The sequence below is a fragment of the Pristiophorus japonicus genome, chromosome 20 (genome assembly GCF_044704955.1).
Source record: "Pristiophorus japonicus isolate sPriJap1 chromosome 20, sPriJap1.hap1, whole genome shotgun sequence".
NCBI lineage: Eukaryota > Metazoa > Chordata > Chondrichthyes > Pristiophoridae > Pristiophorus > Pristiophorus japonicus.
This window is the reverse complement of record NC_091996.1, coordinates 87,080,218-87,100,335: the sequence shown is the minus strand read 5'-3', so window position 1 is coordinate 87,100,335 and position 20,118 is coordinate 87,080,218. Positions and strand designations below refer to the sequence as shown.

General features: G+C 50.3%; 1 protein-coding gene across 1 annotated transcript in view; it reads right to left on the bottom strand.

Annotated features, from left to right (window-relative positions):
- Positions 1 to 20,118, bottom strand: part of LOC139232655 (ephrin type-B receptor 1-like) — an 88,990-nt gene that overhangs the window by 52,568 nt on the left and 16,304 nt on the right. The window contains 1 exon segment of the mRNA XM_070863111.1: positions 3,824 to 3,888. Within this exon segment, the coding sequence (XP_070719212.1) occupies positions 3,824 to 3,888 (65 nt within the window).

Genomic DNA, 20,118 nt, shown 5'->3' with positions numbered 1-20,118 from the left:
CAATGTGATAATGACCCAGATAATCTGTTTTTGTTATATTGATTGAGGGATAAATATTGGCCGCAGGACACCGGGGAGGACTTCCCCTGCTCTTCTTCAAAATAGTGCCATGGAATCTTTTGGGCAGACGGGGCCTCGGTTTAACGTCTCATCCGAAAGACGGCACCTCCGACAGTGCAGCGCTCCCTCAGCACTGCACTGGGAGTGTCGGCCTAGATTTATGTGCTCAAGTCCCTGGAGTGGGACTCGAACCCACAACCTTCTGACTCCGAGGTGAGAGAGAGAGTGTAAGGACAGATACATCGGTATTCGTTGCGGTTTGGACAACCAAGTACACCGAGCTGGGAACTGTAGCGGGTGAGAATTCTAGAGTGAACTTGCAAGGTATTGCTGGAGGGAATTATTAAGGATGTCAAAGCAGCGCATTTGGAAAGAGGTGACATGATAGGTCCAAGTCAGCATGGATTTATGAAAGGGAAATTATGCTTGACAAATCTTCTGGAATTTTTTGAGGATGTTTCCAGTAGAGTGGACAAGGGAGAACCAGTTGATGTGGTGTATTTGGACTTTCAGAAGGCTTTCGACAAGGTCCCACACAAGAGATTAATGTGCAAAGTTAAAGCACATGGGATTGGGGGTCGTGTGCGGACGTGGATTGAGAACTGGTTGGCAGACAGGAAGCAAAGAGTAGGAGTAAATGGGTTCTTTTCAGAATGGCAGGCAGTGACTAGTGGGGTACCGCAAGGTTCTGTGCTGGGGCCCCAGCTGTTTACATTGTACATTAATGATTTAAACGAGGGGATTAAATGTAGTATCTCCAAATTTGCAGATGACACCAAGTTGGGTGGCAGTGTGAGCTGCGAGGAGGATGCTATGAGGCTGCAGAGTGACTTGGATAGGTTAGGTGAGTGGGCAAATGCATGGCAGATGAAGTATAATGTGGATAAATGTGAGGTTATCCACTTTGGTGGTAAAAACAGAGAGATAGACTATTATCTGAATGGTGACAGATTAGGAAAAGGGGAGGTGTAACGAGACCTGGGTGTCATGGTACATCAGTCATTGAAGGTTGGCATGCAGGTACAGCAGGCTGTTAAGAAAGCAAATGGCATGTTGGCCTTCAAAGCGAGGGGATTTGAGTACAGGGGCAGGGAGGTGTTGCTACAGTTGTACAGGGCCTTGGTGAGGCCACACCTGGAGTATTGTGTACAGTTTTGGTCTCCTAACTTGAGGAAGGACATTCTTGCTATTGAGGGAGTGCAGCGAAGGTTCACCAGACTGATTCCCAGGATGGCAGGACTGACATATGAAGAAAGACTGGATCAACTGGGCTTGTATTCACTGGAGTTCAGAAGAATGAGAGAGGGTCTCATAGAAACGTTTAAAATTCTGACGGGTTTAGACAGGTAAGATGCAGGAAGAATGTTCCCAATGTTGGGGAAGTCCAGAACCAGAGGTCACAGTCTAAGGATAAGGGGTAAGCCATTTAGGACCGAGATGAGGAGAAACTTCTTCACCCAGAGAGTGGTGAACCTGTGGAATTCTCTACCACAGAAAGTTGTTGAGGCCAATTCACTAAATATATTCAAAAAGGAGTTATATGTAGTCCTTACTACTCGGGGGATCAAGGGGTATGGCGAGAAAGCAGGAATGGGCTACTGAAGTTGCATGTTCAGCCATGAACTCATTGAATGGTGGTGCAGGCTCGAAGGGCCAAATGGCCTACTCCTGCACCTATTTTCTATGTATCTATGCAAGCGTTTAAGATCATAAGAATTAGCAGGAGTCGGCCAATCGGCAGATCATGGCAGATCTTCTACTTCAAATCCACTTTCCTGCACTATCCTCAAATTCCTTGATTCCCTTAATATCCAAAAATCTATCGATCTCAGCCTTGAATATATTCAACGACACAGCCCTCTGGGGCAGAGAATTCCAAATATTCACCACCCTCTGAGTGAAGAGGTTTCTCCTCATCTCAGTCCTAAATGGCCGACCCCTTATCCTGAGACTGTGTGACCCCTGGCTCTCGACTCCCCAGCCCGGGGGAAACATCCTCCCTGCATCTACCCTGTCGAGCCCTGTAAGAATTCTGTACATTTCAATGAGATCACCTCTCATTCTTCTAAACTCGAGAGAATATCGGCCTAGTCTGCTCAATCTCTCCTCATCGGACAATCCCCCCATCCCAGGAATCAGTCTGGTGAACCTTCGTTGCACTCTCTCAATGGTAGGTATATGCTCAGTTAATCAAGAATAGTTATTACTTGTAAGATTACTTCCTATCGATGTCAACCATAAATGCTCTGAACCCGATTAATTTGAGGAGGAAGTTATTACAATCTTGCCGTTCCGCCCCCCCCTGCCCCCAACTCACTAAAAAAGTCAAGACATAAGAAATAGGAGCAGGAGTCGGCCATTCGGCCCGTCGAGCCTGTTGCGCCATTCAATAAGATCATGGCTGATCCGATCATGGGCTCAGCTCCACTTCTCGGGGTTCGTGCCACTAACCGCCCGCCCATGCTGGAGCGCTCTCGCGGGAGCATCGGAGCCACCAATGAGCGCAGGCTCAGTTGCGGCGCTGCCACCACAGTTGAATAGCCGCCAGATGGCCCCGATTTTGAACACCTCTTATCCGGTCGCCCCTCAGCCTTCTCTGCTCCGAGGAGAAGGATCCCGGGTTCCTCCGCATAACTGAAGCCACCTCGGCCCTGATAGCGTTCCAGTAAATCTCCTCTATGCCCTCTCCTAGGCCTTCATATCCTTCCTAAAGTGCGGTGCCCAGAATTGGGACACGGTACTCCAGCTGGGGCCGAAACAGTGATTTATTAAAAAGGTTCGCTTGTGTCAGTGTCAGCTGTGGCTCAGTGGGTAGCACTCTCGCTCGCCTCGGAGTCAGAAAGTTGAGAGTTCGAGACCCACTCCAGGGACTTGAAACATACAAGATAACGATCGAAACATATAAGATTAGGAGGGTGCTTGACAAGGTTGGATGCAGTGAGAATATTTCCACTCATTCGGGGAAACTGAAACTCGGGGACATAGTCTCAGAATAAGGGGCCGCCCATTTAAAATGGAGATGAGGAGGAATTTCTTCTCAAAGGGTTGCAAATCTGTGGAATTCTCTGCCCCCAGAGAGCTGTGGAGACTGGGTCATTGAATATATTTAAGGTGGAGAGAGACAGATTTTTGAACGATAAGGGAGTGAAGGGTTATGGGAAGCGGACAGGGAAGTGGAGCTGAGTCCATGATCGGATCAGCCGTGATCTTATTGAATGGCGGAGCAGGCTCGAGGGGCCGAATGGCCGACTCCTGCTCCTATTTCTTATGTTGAGCACAATAATCGAGGCTGACACTCCCAGTGCAGTGCTGAGGGAGCACCGCACTTTCAGATGAGACGTTAAACCGAGGTCCCGTCTGCCGTGGGCGTAACAGATCCTGCGGCACTTATGGAAGAAGAGCAGGTGAGTTATCCCCTGGGGTCCAATACTTAGCCCTCAAGCAACGTCACTAAAACAGATGATCCGGGTCATTATCCCATTGCTGTGTGTGGGAGCTTGCTGTGCGCAAATTGGCGTTTCCCACATTACAACAGTGACCGCACTCCAAATAAAAACTTCATTGGTGGTCGTGAAAGGCGCTATATAAATGCAAGTCTTTCTTTATCTCAATGCCTCTGTTGATGAAGTCAAGGATCCCTGTGTCGGGCTCCAGAGAAGGTCTCCCTGCCTCCCTGTGCACGAACTAAAGGCTTCGGGGTTAATATTCTGCACAGGCAATCCTGGAAAGAGAGGGAGGACTAAAGGACAAATGCAATGCTCACCCCAGACTCTGGATACACGGTCCACTTCAGGTCTGCTGTCTCCAGTCGTGTGTTCATCAACATTTCTGTGACAAGAGTAAAAAAAAAATAAGTTGTGGTTTTCCCAGAAAGATATCTCTCCCGCTGATCAAACTCAACCGTCCTCGATAAATCGAGCAAAATTGGGATGTTCACGCAATGCTCAAGACGTCTCTCAAAAAGTGCTTCGCTGACAATTAGTTTACTTTCGAAGTACCTGTACTGGCTCAGTGGGCAGCGCTCTCTCTCGCCTCAGAGTCAGAAGGTTGCGGGTTCAAGACCCACTCCAGGGACTCGAGCACAAAAATCCACGGCTGACACGCCCAGTGCTGAGGGAGCGCCGCACTGTCGGAGGGGCGGTGCTGAGGGAGCACCGCACTGTCGGAGGGGCAGTGCTGAGGGAGCGCCGCACTGTCGGAGGGGCGGTGCTGAGGGAGCGCCGCACTGTCGGAGGGGCGGTGCTGAGGGAGCGCCGCACTGTCGGAGGGGCCAGTGCTGAGGGAGCGCCGCACTGTCGGAGGGGCCAGTGCTGAGGGAGCGCCGCGCTGAGGGTGCGCCACACTGTCGGAGGGGCCGTCTTTTGGATGAGACGCCAAAACGAGGCCCCGTCTGTTCTCTTGGATGGATGTAAAAGATCCCACGGCCATGATTGGAAAATCAGGGGAGTTCCTCTCGGGTGTCCTGGGCCAATATTTATCCCTCAACCAACACCAGTAACGCACATAATCCGGGTCATTATCACATTGCTGTTTGTGGGAGCTTGCTGTGCGCAAACTGGCTGCCGCGTTTCCCACATTACAACAGTGACTGTACTTCAAAAAGTACTTCATTGGCTGTAAAGCGCTTTGGCATGTCTGGTGGTCGTGAAAGGCGCTATATAAATGCATGTTTTTCTTTCTTTTTAAATCTTCTCTGCACACGCTCCAAGGCCTCCACATCCTTCCTAAAGTGCGGTGCCCAGAATTGGACACAATATTTCCACCTCCCGAACATCGCACGTCTCCCCCCCCTGCCTCAGCTCATCCGCTGCTAAAGCCCTCATCCGTGCCTTTGTTATCTCTAGACTTGACTATTCCAATGCACTCCTGGCTGGCCTCCGACATTCCACCCTGCGTAAACTAGAGGTGATCTAAAACTCGGCTGCCCGATGTGCTAACTCGCACCGAGTCCCGCTCACCCATCACCCCCTGTGCTCGCTGCCCCGTGTCCTAACTCGCACCGAGTCCCGCTCACCCATCACCCCCTGTGCTCGCTGCCCCGTGTCCTAACTCGCACCGAGTCCCGCTCACCCATCACCCACTGTGCTTGCTGCCCCGTGTCCTAACTCGCACCGAGTCCCGCTCACCCATCACCCCCTGTGCTCGCTGCCCCGTGTCCCGCTCACCCATCACCCCCTGTGCTCGCTGTCCCGTGTCCTAACTCGCACCGAGTCCCGCTCACCCATCACCCCGTGCGCTCGCTGCCCCGTGTCCTAACTCGCACCGAGTCCCGCTCACCCATCACCCCCTGTGCTCGCTGCCCCCGTGTCCTAACTCGCACCGAGTCCCGCTCACCCATCACCCCTTGTGATCGCTGCCCCGTGTGCTAACTCGCACCGAGTCCCGTTCACCCATCACCCCTTGTGCTCGCTGCCCCGTGTCCTAACTCGCACCGAGTCCCGCTCACCCATCACCCCCTGTGCTCGCTGCCCCGTGTCCTAACTCGCACCGAGTCCCGCTCACCCATCACCCCCTGTGCTCACTGACCTACATTGGCTCCCGGTTAAGCATCGCCTCAATTTCAAAATTCTCATCCGTCTTTTCCAATCCCTCCATGGCCCTCGCCCCCTCCCTACTCCTCTAGCCCCCCCCCACCCCACCCCGAGATGTCTGCGCTCCTCTAATTCTGCCCTCTTGACCATCCCTGATTATAATCGCTCCACCATCGGTGGCCATGCCTTCTGTTGCCTGGACCCCAAGCTCTGGAACTCCCTGCCTGAACCCCTCTACCTCTCTTTCCTCCTTCAAGACGCTCCTTAAAACCGACCTCTCTGACCCAGCTTTTGGTCACCTGCCCTAATTTCTACTTATGCGGCTCGGTGTCAAATTTTTTAAATCTCATAATACTCTCGTGAAGCACCTTGGGATGTTGCGCTACGTTAAAGGCGCTATATAAATACACGTTAGTGTTGAGGCCGGACCAGTGTTTTATGAAGGTTCATCATAACTCCCTTGACACGTAAACGTGGCCAAAAGCAACCGTGTGACACGGGGAAAAAAATCAGAGTGCAGTCCAACCACATTGGCCCTGAAATTCCGATCAGAAGCTTATTTCAAAACTGCGTGTCCTTGTACACCAGTCAGTGAAAGCAAACATGCCGGGGCAGCAAGCAGTTAGGAAGGCAAATGGTATGTTGGCCTTCATTGCAAGAGGATTTGAGTACAGGAGCAAGGATGTCTTACTACAGTTATACAGGGCCCTGGTGAGACCGCACCTGGAGTATTGTGTGCAGTTTTGGTCTCCTTACCTAAGAAAGGATATACTTGCCATAGAGGGAGTGCAGCGAAGGTTCACCAGACTGATTCCTGGGATGGCAGGACTGTTGTATGAGGAGAGTTTGGGTAGACTAGGCCGGTATTCACTGGAGTTTAGAAGAATGAGAGGGGATCTCATTGAAACGTATAAAATTCTGATGGGGTTGGACAGACTGGATGTGGGGCGGATGTTTCCCCGGGGCTGGGAAGTCTAGAACAAGGGCTCACAGTCTCAGGATACGGGGTAGGAAATTTAGGAGCGAGATGAGGAGAAATGTTTTCACTCCGAGGGTGGTGAACCTGTGGAATTCTCTACCACAGAAGGCTGTGGAGGCCAAGTCACTGAATATATTTAAGAGGGAGATAGGTAGATTTCTAGACACAAAAGGCATCAAGGGGTATGGGGAGAAAGCGGGAATATGGTGTTGAGATAGAGGATCAGCCATGATCATATTGAATGGCGGAGCAGGCTCAAAGGGCCGAATGGCCTACTCCTGCTCCTATTGTCTATGTTTCTACATATGCCTCCAACCGGAGAATTTCTCTGTCAGTACCTGGCGGTCCGGGAGGAGCGTAGGATTCTGGTGGTGGGGGAGGCCTTCTCTTCCCGCGCTGTGAAGAGCGCTCCCGTCCTCCAGGATCCCACGGAGACGGCGCAGTCACATGTGACTGCTCAGCCAATCGGGTGCAGTATTCCACAGCTTTCTCATTAATGGCAATGGGAAGTCCGTATCGACCAGTTCTCATCACCAATAATGAGAAAAAAAAACACACTAAACACCATAATAAAAAAAAACACACCTCACATAATTAAAATTAACTGAAATTAAAGTTAAAGTCTTGAGAGAAAAAAAAATTCCGATTTTTTAAAAAGTTCTTTTTAATTATGGTTTAAAATAAACGTACCGTAGTGGGCAGGGTTTTTAAACAAAATGTGTTTTTTAAATTTTGTTTTTAATGTTTTAAGTGTGTTTTAAAACTCTTACACCTGTAAAAGTGGGCATTGCATCTGGTTTTAACCAGGTGCAAGAGTTTCGAGGCCATTGGCTGGGCAAGATACGGGTAAATCCCGCAATCTTGCCCGTGCAAGTGTCCTCGCACCCGAAAATACGGAAGATCTGACAGATGGGAAAGCCGGTTTTCGAGGCATGTGCATTGAACGCCGGAAACCGGCTTTTGCGATGTCTTCCCGGGTCCATACACACTCTGTACCAACCCCAGGGGGAGGCTGGTATTTCCGGGACACCATCTGGAATTGGATTGGGTTAGCGATCAGAACTGGATACCTACGGATTAAATGGAGAAAGATTGCAAAGTGCCGCAGTACAGCGGGACCTGGGGGTACTTGTGCATGAAACACAAAAGGTTAGTATGCAGGTACAGCAAGTGATCAGGAAGGCCAATGGTATCTTGGCCTTTATTGCAAAGGGGATGGAGTATAAAAGCAGGGAAGTGCTGCTACAGTTATACAGGGTATTGGTGAGGCTACACCTGGAGTACTGCGTGCAGTTTTAGTTTCCATATTTACGAAAGGATATACTTGCTTTGAAGGCAGTTCAGAGAAGGTTCACTCGGTTGATTTTGGAGATGGAGGGGTTGACTTATGAGGAAAGGTCGAGTAGGTTGGGCCTCTACTCATTGGAATTCAGAAGAATGAGAGGTGATTTTATTGAAACGTATAAGATTATGAGGGGGCTTGACAAGGTGGATGCAGAGAGGATGTTTCCACTGATGGGGGAAGACTAGAACTAGGAGACATAATCTTAGAATAAGGGGCCGCCCATTTAAAACTGAGATGAGGAGGAATTTCTTCTCTCAGAGGGTTGTAAATCTGTGAAATTCGCTGCCTTAGAGAGCTGTGGAAGCCGGGACATTGAATAAATTTAAGACAGAGATAGACAGTTTCTTAACCGATAAGGGAATAAGGGGTTATGGGGAGCGGGTGGGGAAGTGGAGCTGAGTCCATGATCAGATCAGCCATGATCGTATTAAATGGCGGAGCAGGCTCGAGGGGCTGTATGGCCGACTCCTATTTCTCATGTTCTTATTTAAATGTCCTCGCTCCCAAAAATACGGAAGATCTGACAGATGGGAAAAGCCGGTTTTTAGCGTTGGGCCTCTACACATTGGAATCCAGAAGAATGAGAGGTGATCTTATCGAAACGTAGAAGATTATGAGGGGGCTTGACAAGGTGGATGCAGAGAGGATGTTTCCACTGATGGGGGGAGACTAGAACTATGGGGCATAGTCTTAGAATAAGGGGCCGCCCATTTAAAACTGAGATGAGGAGAAATTTCTTCTCTCAGAGGGTTGTAAATCTCTGGAATGCACTGCCTCATTGTGCGCCGAAAACCGGCTTTTGCGATGTCTTCCCAAGTCCGTGCACATTCCGTACGGACCCCGGGATTTCAGGGGCACCATCTGGAATCAGATTGGGTTTGCGATGGGGAACGCGATATAAGCTACCGGATTAGCTCGGCTCGGCGAGTTACACCGAGCAGAAGAATGTGTCTGAAAGTGGAGAAGCAATGCCTCTGCCTATTATCCGTACGGTGCGTGTCGCAACATGGAAGACACAACTCGTGTGTGTGTGTGTGTGTGTGTGTGTGTGTGTGTGTGATGTTGGAACACCAGGATTGCAAAGAATGTCAGACATAACCGCACAGGCGGATCATTAGATCAGGTGTCTATTCACAAGGAACTGGGTGGAAGGTCAGAGCTCAGAGCACAAAGTTGCACAGAGCAGACAAGGTGTGTCAGAGACAGCAGCTGCTCGATGACATCAGGCCACAGCTTTAAAGTCCCGCAGCCTTCCCACAGTTCCCAGCTCGTGGGAATGAGGAAACCAGAAAGAAAAGACAAAGACGACAAAACACTTGCCTTTCTACCTAAGAAACAGGAGCAGGAGTCGGCCATTCGGCCCCTCGAGCCTGCTCCGCCATTCAATAAGATCATGGCTGATCTGATCATGGACTCAGCTCCACTTCCCTGCCTGCTCCCCATAAGCCTTCACTCCCCTATTGTTCAACCATCTGTCTATCGCCACCTTAAATATTTTTTTGCATATATTCGTTCATAGACGTCGCTGGCAAGGCCGGCCCTTATTGCCCATCCCCTGACTGCTCTCGAGAAGGTGGTGGTGAGCCGCCTTCTTGAACCGCTGCAGTCCGTGTGATGAAGGTGCTCCCACAGTGCTGTTAGGGAGGGAGTTCCAGGATTTTGACCCTCAGCACCGCCCCTCCGACAGTGCGGCGCTCCCTCAGCACCGCCCCTCCGACAGTGCGGCGCTCCCTCAGCACCGCCCCTCCGACAGTGCGGCGCTCCCTCAGCACCGCCCCTCCGACAGTGCGGCGCTCCCTCAGCACCGTCCCTCCGACAGTGCGGCGCTCCCTCAGCACCGCCCCTCCGACAGTGCGGCGCTCCCTCAGCACCGCCCCTCCGACAGTGCGGCGCTCCCTCAGCACCGCCCCTCCGACAGTGCGGCGCTCCCTCAGCACCGCCCCTCCGACAGTGCGGCGCTCCCTCAGCACCGCCCCTCCGACAGTGCGGCGCTCCCTCAGCACCGCACTGGGAGTGTCGGCCTGGATTTATGTGCTCAAGTCGCTGGAGTGGGACTCGAACCCACAACCTTCTGACTAAGAGGCGAGAGTGCTGCCCACTGAGCCACAGCTGACACTAGAGGAGGAGGCTCGTGTGGAGCATAAACTCCGGCACGGACCCAATGGTCCTAATGGTGTGTTCCTGTGCTGTAAATATGATATAATACCATGTACTGTGTGACGAATAGGAGTTGCCCCCGGGGAAAACAGACCGTTTTTCATGGAATGTAGAATGATCTAAATTTGCAGATGATTAACTTGTGTGGATAAGACAGATGTTTGTTGCAGTTCTGAGATTGCCAAAATTATTATTTTTAAAAAAATATTCATTCACATGATGTGGGCGTCGCTGGCTTGGCTAGCCTTTATTGCCCTTAATTAGCTCTCAGTCAACATAAAAATACAGATGATCTGGGTCATTATCACATTGCTGTGTGTGGGAGCTTGCTGTGCGCAAATTGGCTGCCGCGTTTCCCACATTACAACAGTGACCGCACTTCAAAGAGTGCTTCATTGGCTGTAAAGGGCTTTGAGACATCCGGTGGTCGTGAAAGGCGCTATACAAATGCAAATCTTTCTTTTGTAACGGCAGGTCGCCCCTCAGCCTTCTCATTGGTAGAGAAGAGAGCGCCAGGCTGTTCAGTCACTCCCGCTCGTTATCCCCTCTCTGGTACAACACCGCCTCCAGTGCACGAACGCAGCCTTTGGCCGCCTGAGGAAGACCAGGCCTTCAAATCCGGCACCAAGCTCATGGTCTACAGGGCTGTAGTGATACCCGCCTTCCTGTATGGCTCAGAGACGTGGACCATGTACAGTAGACACCTCAAAGCGCTGGAGAAATACCACCAGCGCTGCCTCCGCAAGATCCTGCAAATCCCCTGGGAGGACAGACGCACCAACGTTAGCGTCCTCGACCAGGCCAACATCCCCAGCATCGAAGCACTGACCACACTCGACCAGCTCCGCTGGACGGGGCCACATTGTCCGCATGCCCGACAGGAGCAAGCGCTCTACTCGGAACTCCTACACGGCAAGCGAGCCCCAGGTGGGCAGAGGAAACGTTACAAGGACCACCCTCAAAGCCTCCCTGATAAAGTGCAGCATCCCCACCGACACCTGGGAGTCCCTGGCCAGCTCGCCCTAAGTGGAGGAGAACATCTGGGGAGGGCGCTGAGCACCTCGAGTCTCGTCGCCGCGAGCATGCAGAAAGCAAGCACAGGCAGCGGAAGGAGCGTGCGGCAAACCAGTCCCACCCACCCTTTCCTTCAACCACTGTCTGTCCCACCTGTGACAGGGACTGTGGCTCTCGTATTGAACTGTTCAGTCACCCGAGAACTCACTTTTGGAGTGGAAGCAAGTCTTCCTCAATTCCGAGGGACTGCCTCTGATGATAGCTCTGGTATCATCGAATCATAGAAATTTACAGCACGGAAGGAGGCCCATTTTGCCCCAAAGGCTTTCTTTATGTCGAATTGCCCTCGAGAAGGTGGTGGTGAGCCGGCTTCTTGAATACAACGGAGTGGCTCGCTGGGCCATTTCAGAGGGCAGTTAAGAGTTAACCACCTTGCCGTGGGTCTGGAGTCACGTATAGGCCAGACTGGGCAAGGGCGGCAGATTTCCTTTCCTGAAGAACATTAGTGAACCAGATGGGTTTTTACGACAATCCGGTAGTCCACGGTCATCATTACTGAGAATAGCTCTTTATTCCAGATTTATTTAATTAACTGAATTTAAATTTCCCAATTAATGTATTTGTGAAGCTTCTGTTATAGGTCGTGTCTTGATCGTGACTGGGTTTAATGAGTTTCTGTGATTTCTGTGCAAATACCAAACGGAAAAGACCATCAATACGAAAAAGTTCACTCGGTTGATTAATTGGATAAAGGGGTTGTCTTATGAGGAAAGGTTGAGCAGGTTGGGCCTCTACTCATTGGAGTTTAGAAGAATGAGAGGTGATCTTATTGAAACGTGTAAAATTCTGAGGGGGCTGGACAGGGTGGATGCAGAGAGGATGGTTCCCCGCGTGGGGGAATCTAGAACTAGGGGGCATAGTCTCAGAATAAGGGGTCGCCCATTTAAAACTGAGATGAGGAGGAATTTCTTCTCTCAGAGGGTCGCGAATCGTTGGAATTCTCTGGCCCAGAGAGCTGTGGAGGCTGGGTCATTGAATATATTCAAGGCGGAGATAGACAGATTCTTGAACGATAAGGGAGTCAAGGGTTATGGGGAGCGGGCGGGGAAGTGGAGCTGAGTCCATGATCGGATCAGCCATGATCTTATTGAATGGCGGAGCAGGCTCGAGGGGCCGAATGGCCGACTCCTGCTCCTAATTCTTATGTTCTTATAAGAAACCTTTTTACGCAGCAAGTGGTCACAATCCGGAATGCACTGCCTGAAAGGCAGATTCAAGAGGAACTTTCAAAAGAGAACTGGATATGTACATGACAAGGAGACATTAGCAGGGCTGTGGGGAAACAGGGGAATGGGACGAAAAGGATATATCTTTCAAAGAGCTAAGATTAAGCAAAATTACGTTAAACCTTTATAAATCTCTGGTTAGGCCCCAGCCGGAGTATCGTGTCCAATTCTGGGCACCACACTTTAGGAAGGATGGGAAGGCCTTAGAGAGGGTGCGGAGGAGATTGACCAGAATGGTTCCAGGGATGAGGGACTTCAGTTACGGGGACAGACTGGAGAAGCTGGGGTTGTTCTCCTTGGAGCAGAGAAGGTTAAGTGGAGACTTAATAGAGGTGTTCAAAATGATGAGAAGGTTTGATAAGACCGAATGAGGAGAGATTGTTTCCAGTGACAGAAGGGTCAGTAACCAGAGGACAAAGGTTTAAGGTCATTGGCAAAAGAACCAGAGGGGGAGATGAGGAGAATTAAATTTTACGCAGAGAGGCCTTGGTGAGACCGCACTTGGAGCAGTGTGTACAGTTTTGGTCTCCTTACCTAAGGAAGGATATACTTGTCATAGAGGGAGTGCAGCGAAGGTTCACCAGACTGATTCCTGGGATGGCAGGACTGTCGTATGAGGAGAGATTGGGTCGACTAGGCCTGTATTCACTGGAGTTTAGAAGAATGAGAGGGGATCTCATTGAAAGGTATAAAATTCTGACGGGGTTGGACAGACTGGATGCGGGGAGGATGTTTCCCCCTGGCTGGGAAGTCTAGAACAAGGGCTCACAGTCTCGGGATACGGGGTAGGAAACTTAGGAGCGAGATGAGGAGAAACGTTTTCACTCAGAGGGTGGTGAACCTGTGGAATTCTCTACCACAGAAGGCTGTGGAGACCAAGTCACTGAATATATTTAAGAGGGAGATAGATAGATTTCTAGACACAAAAGGCATCAAGGGGTATGGGGAGAAAGCGGGAATATGGTGTTGAGATAGAGGATCAGCCATTGAATGGCGGAGCAGGCTCGAGGGGCCGAATGGCCTACTCCTGCTCCTATTGTCTATGTTTTTATGATCGGGAACGCGCTGCTGAAACAGCGGTCGGAGCAGATTTAATAATGACTTTCAAAAGGGGAACTGGTTAAATACTTCAAAAGTAAAATATTTTTCAGAGCTATGGGGAAAGAGCTGGAGGAGGTGGGTGCGGGGGGGGGGGGGGGAGTGGGACTATCTAGATCGCTCTTTCAGAGAGCTGGCATAGATATGCTGGGCCGAATGGCTTTCTCCGGTGCTGTAACATTCTATGAATTACGTAACACAGAGCGAGGTGAATCACAAATGAATTTTAACGTTGCGGCTTGTAAGATAGCGCCTTATCAGGCATTGGAAAAAAATAGAAAAACTAATTATACTTTGAAGGGTAGGCGCTTAAAGCAAAGGAGTCAACAGCAAGATCCCGGTGGGATAACTAACCAAACACAGAATGTCGCCACAGTGCAAGATCAGACGCCAGAAGGCTACATAAAAGGCGGAGGTGTATCGAGTCAATCGGGAGATTATAAGCCCAATGGAAGTGTTAAATGACTCTCCATAAAGCATTTGTCAAATGCACTGGAGCAGCGGAGTGAAGGGTTATGGGGATCGGGCGGGAAGTGGAGTTGAGGCCGAGATCAGATCAGCCATGATCTTCCTGAATGGCGGAGCAGGCTCGAGGGGCCGAATGGCCGACTCCTGCTCCTATTTCTTATGTTCTTATTGTGTCCACCGCACTCACACGGGGCCCAAGTTTCCCCAGGAGTTGCACTGGCTTTTTTGGAGCGACTTTATTTTTCTGGAGTATATTTTTACTTGCAATTCTGGCCATTTAATTTGCACCAGTGTAAGTGAGTTAGTTAGTTTTTTTTTTTTAAAGTTTAGTTTTTTTTTTCCCCCAAAAGGGGGCGTTCCCAGGTTCCCAGCCACTTACGCCTGTTTTGGCCACTTAAGCAAGTTTGGCCAGCAAATAGTTGCTCCAAACTAACTTAGACCAGTGTATGTGGCCGCTTCAGTCCGCACAGAAAGACCTTCCCTAGCGTTAAGGAATCGGCGCAAGTCATTACATTTAAAGCACCACCAAGCACCAAACAAAGTAATAAGCACTCAATAAAAAGTAAAGAACTGAAGTAAATCCTATCTTCAACTAAACTCGGCAGCGGCTAGCTGTGCGGGAGTCCCTTCGGCCTGGGATAGGGTCGGGAGAACGCGGCATCTGAATGGGGGGGGGGGGGGGGGAAAGAGAGGGAGGGAGAAGGCTCAACATGGCAGGCTGGGGTGGGTGGTGAACGCAACATCTTAACTGGGGGAGGGGGGGGGGGGGCAGAGGGGATTTTTTTGAGATAGAGAGACACACCCGCACGAAATGTATTCGATTTGGTCAACAAAGTAACGGCGCGAACCGAAATTGGATTGGTGCCAGCAGCTTTTAGTTGTCCAAAGTTTGCTTTTTTGGCCTCAGCCAGCTTGGTAATTCAGCTCGACCAGGTCCCCATCTGCCCCCCGCCCCCCCCCCCCCCCCCCCCTTGGCCTGTTCCTTCGCTTTCACACGCTGCATGAAGCCAACCCACCCTCTGAATGCTTAATGTGCCCCACACGCACATTAACCCTGTTGCTGAGCACCTCCTGCCTTTGACAATAATGCCTTCGGCAAGTTGTGCTGCAATCATCCCAATCTGTTCATAAAACATTCAAGGTACTTTATATCAAAGCGGGCACAGCCACTGAAATAATGCTGCTGGGGCCATTGTGGGGGGGGGGGGCTTGCTCACATGAACGCGGCATCGGGGGGGGCCCCATTTGGCCAGGGTCTCGGGCCGGCGTGCTTCGGGCCCCTCCCACACCGCCTGCAGAGATTCGGGCTGCGAGGGACTACTGCGCATGCGCGCACACTCTAGCGCGCATGCGCAGAAGTCCCGGCACTGTTTTCAGCGCCGGGACCTGGCTCTGCCCCCCACCCCCCCCCACCCCCACGCGTTCTGCTGCGCCGTGCCATGGGCCTGGGTCGACCAGACGGCGGGGAGAATACGAAGGTAAATAACATGTTCTGAAAAGTCGGCACACCACATGGGAGGTGCGCTGTTCTAACCCTGGGGGCAAACTTGGGCCCATAGAAAGTACAGCCGTTTGGCCCACTGATGGCCAGTGTTTATGCCCCACACAAGTCTCCTCCCACCCCTCTTCATCTCACCCCATCCTTCTATTTCCTTTCTCCCTCATGTGTTTATCCAGCCTCCCCTTAAATGCATCGATACTATTCACTTCAACCACTCCCCATGGCAGCGAGTTCCACATTCTCACCGCTCTCTTGAGTAGAGAGGTTTCTCCTGAATTCCCCGTTGGATTTCTTGGTGACTATCTTGTACTGATGGCCCCTAGTTCTGGTCTCGCCCACAAGTGGAAACATCTTCTCTAGGTCGACCCTATCGAACCGTTCCATCATTTTAAAGAGCTCTATCAGCTCACTGGAATTGAGGGAGTGCAACGAAGGTTCACCAGACTGATTCCCGGGATGGCAAGGACTGACATATGAAGAAAGACTGAATCGACTAGGTTTGTATTCACTGGAATTTAGAAGAATGAGAGGGGATCTCATAGAAGCATATAAAATTCTGGACAGGTTAGATGCAGGAAGAATGTTCCCGATGTTGGGGAAGTCCAGAACCAGGGGTCACAGTCTAAGGATAAGGGGTAAGCCATTTAGGACCGAGATGAGGAGAAATTTCTTCACCCAGAGAATTGTGAACCTGTGGAATTCTCTACCACAGAAAGTTGTTGAGGCCAGTTCGTTAGATATATTCAAAAGGGAGTTAGATGTGGCCCTTACGGCTAAAGGGATCAGGGGATATGGAGAGAAAGCAGGAATGGGGTACTGAAGTTGCATGATCAGCCATGATCACATTGAATGGTGGTGCAGGCTCGAAGGGCCGAATGGCCTACTCCTGCACCTATTTTCTATGTTTCTATGTTATGTTTCATCCCTCAGCCTTCTCTTCTCTAGTGAGAGAGCCCCAGTTAATTCTTCATTCGTCAATCCAACTAAAAGCCACACAAAGCCAGTGCAAAGGGGTTAGGAGTGCATAGAAGGCCACTCCAGGCCTTAAATGATTGGGCTGCTGGACTAAGAGGAAGCCATTCGGCCCCTCGAGCCTGTTCCGCCATTCAATGAGATCACGGCTGATCTGTACCTCAACCCCATTTACCTGCCTTGGCTCCCGCCCTCTCAATACCCTTCGTTAATGCTAAGCAAAAATCTCACAATCTCCTGTTCTTGCAATTTTCAATTGACCACCAACTTCAGCAGCTTTTTAGAATCAGAAAAATTATAACACAGGAGGCCATTCGGCCCATCGTGTCCGTGCCGGCCGACAAAGAGCCACCCAGCCTAATCCCACTTTCCAGCTCTCGGTCCGTAGCCCTGCAGGTTACGGCACTTCAAGTGCACATCCAAGTACTTTTTAAATGTGGTGAGGGTTTCTGCCTCTACCACCCTTTCAGGCCGTGAGTTCCGCCCCAGACCACCACCACCCTCTGGGTGAAAACATTTCCCCTCAAATCCCCTCTAAACCTTCTATCAATTACTTTAAATCTATGCTCCCTGGTTGTTGACCTCTCCACTAAGGGAAATAGGTCCTTCCTATCCACTCTATCCAGGCCCCTCATAATTTTATACACCTCAATTACGACATTACAACAGTGACTACTCTCCAAAAATACTTCATTGACTGTCCAGTGGTCATGAAAGGCGCTATATAAATCCAAGTCTTTCTTTCTTTTCTCAATAAGGTCTCCCCTCAGCCGCCTCTGTTCCAAAGAAAACAACCCCAGCCGATCCAATCTATATCTAAAATTCTCCAGTCCAGGCAACATCCTCGTAAATCTCCTCCTCTGCACCCTCGCCAGTGCAATCACATCTTTCCTGTAATGTGGTGACCAGAACTGCACGCAGTACTCCAGCTGTGGCCCAACTCGTGTTTCATACAGTTCAAGCATAACGTTTTGGGAGCGAGTTCCAGAGACCCACACACCTTTGTGTGAAAATGTGCGATTTGAATCAGCTCTAATGTTAAGGTTATGGAGAGAGGCGAGGGAAACTCAACCTAGTCTCACGGAAGAAAGTCATTCAAATGATCCAAGTTGCTAAAGAGGAAATCGATAGAGAACACAAGCAACACGAGAAACATAGAAAATAGGTGCAGGAGTAGGCCATTCGGCCCTTCGAGCCTGCACCACCATTCAATATGATCATGGCTGATCATTCAACTCAGTACCCCATTCCTGCTTTCTCGCCATACCCCTTGATCCCTTTAGCCGTAAAGGCCACATCTAACTCCCTTTTGAATATATCCAACAAATTGGCCTCAACAACTTTCTGTGGTAGAGAATTCCACAGGTTAACAACTCTGAGTGAAGAAGTTTCTCTTCATCTCGGTCCTAAATGGCGTACTCCTTGTCCTTCGACTGTGACCCCTGGTTCTGGACTTCCCCAACATTGGGAACATTCTTCCTGCATCTAACCGGTCCAGTCCCATCAGAATGTTATATGTTTCTATGAGATCCCCTCTCATTCTTCTAAATTCCAGTGAATACAAGCCTAGTCGATTTTCTTTGCAGTTAAGGGCTGTGACCTATTGAGCGTACTGTTACCTTGTTCAATAAAAATTGATTCAATTGAACCATTCAAAGGAGAACCAACACTCACTCCCTCCACCACCGGCGCCCCCTGGCTGCAGTGTGCACCGTCGACAAGATGCACTGCAGCAACTCGCCAAGGCTTCTTCGGCAGCACCTCCCAAACCGGCGACCTCTACCGCTTAGAAGGACAAGGGCAGCAGGCCCATGGGAACACCACCACCTCCACGTTCCCCTCCCAGTCACACACCGTCCCGACTTGGAAATATATCGGCCGTTCCTTCATCGTCGCTGGGTCACAATCCTGGAACTCCCTCCCTAACAGCACTGTGGGAGCACCTTCACCACACGGACTGCAGCGGTTCAAGAAGGCGGCTCACCACCACCTTCGCGAGGGCAATTAGAACATAAGAACATAATAGGAGCAGGAGTCGGCCATTCGGGCCCTCGAGCCTGCTCCGCCATTCAATAAGGTCATGGCTGATCTGATCATGGACTCAGCTCCACTTCCCTGCCCGCTCCCCATAACCCTTCACTCCCTTGTCGCTCAAAAATCGGTCTCATCTCCACCTTAAATTTATTCAATGGCCCAGCCTCCACAGCTCTCTGGGGCAGAGAACTCCAAAGATTCACCACCCTCTGAGAGAAGAAATTCCTCCTCATCTCCATCTTAAATGGGCGGCCCCTTATTCTGAGACTATTCCCCCTAGTTCTAGATTCCCCCCTCAAGGGGAAACATCCTCTCTGCATCCACCCTGTCCAGCCCCCCTCAGAATCTTATACACTTCAATACGATCAGCCCTAAGTGTTCTAAACGCCAATGAGTATTAGGGGGATGAGCAATAAATGCCAGCCTTGCCAGCGATAGCCACATCCCAGGAACAAACGTTGAAAAAGATCGCCCGCGGGGTCGGTTAGTCGCAGAAGCTTTTGAGTTTTGCAAAGCACATTCGTTTTTTGGAAAGGGATGGATTGGAGCTGGAGAAAACACTTTTGACGTTGATTGATGGGCCGTCTCACAGCCCCTTGTGTTCATCCATCAAGAAATGTAGAGCACTGAATGACGAGTTGCGTGCTCCTCCTCAGAGCCACGTGTGACATCGATATTCACCCAAAGGGAGAGAGAGAGAAGGAAAACAAACGGGAGATGGGGAGATCTGAATGGGGAAAAGGAGGAAAGCACAGCCAAAGATTCTTTGTACTTCTTGTTTTTTTTTTTAAATTTATGATTCTTTTTTAATTCCGTGGGCATCCCTGGCAACTTGGCTGCCGCGGTTCCTACAACGACTAGTACTTCAAAAGTACTTCATTGGCTGTAAAGTGCTTTGAGACGTCCGGTGATCCAGAAAGGCATTGTATATCCCTCGTCTTTATCCCTACTTACATACGAGTTTAAGAACATAAGAAATAGGAGCAGGAGAAGGCCATTCGGCCCCTCGAGCCTGCTCCGCCATTCGATAAGATCGCGGCTGATCCGATCTTGGGCTCAGCTCCATTTCCCCGCCCTTATCGCTCACAAATCTGTCTATCTCCACCTTAAAATACATTCAATGACCCAGCCTCCACAGCTCTCATGAATTCCAACGATTCACGACACTCAGAGGGAAGAAATACCTTCTCATCTCCGTCTTAAATGGGCGACCCCTTATTCTGAAACTATGCCCTCCTAGTTCTCGATTCCCCCACGCGGGGAAACTTCCTCTCTGCATCTCTACCTTGATACCCCTCAGTATCTGATACGTTTCAATAAGATCGCCTCTCATTCTTGTAAACTCCAGTGACTACAGGCCCAACCTGCTCAACCTTTGCAACTGAGACGGTGGTGGTGAGCCGCCTTCTTGAACCATGGTTTGGTTAAGAGTCAACCACACTGCCGTGGACCTGGAGTCACCTATAGGCCAGACCGGGTAAGGATGGCAGATTTCCTTCCCTAAAGGGACATTAGTGAACCATTGGGTTTTTAACAATGTGATAAGCTCCATGGTCACTTCAACTGATACCAACTTTTTATTTCCAGATATTAAGATGAACAGATAGGTAAGACAGAGAGAAACGATCTCCGCCGGTTGGGGAGTCTAGGACGAGGGGGCTGAGGCTAAAAAT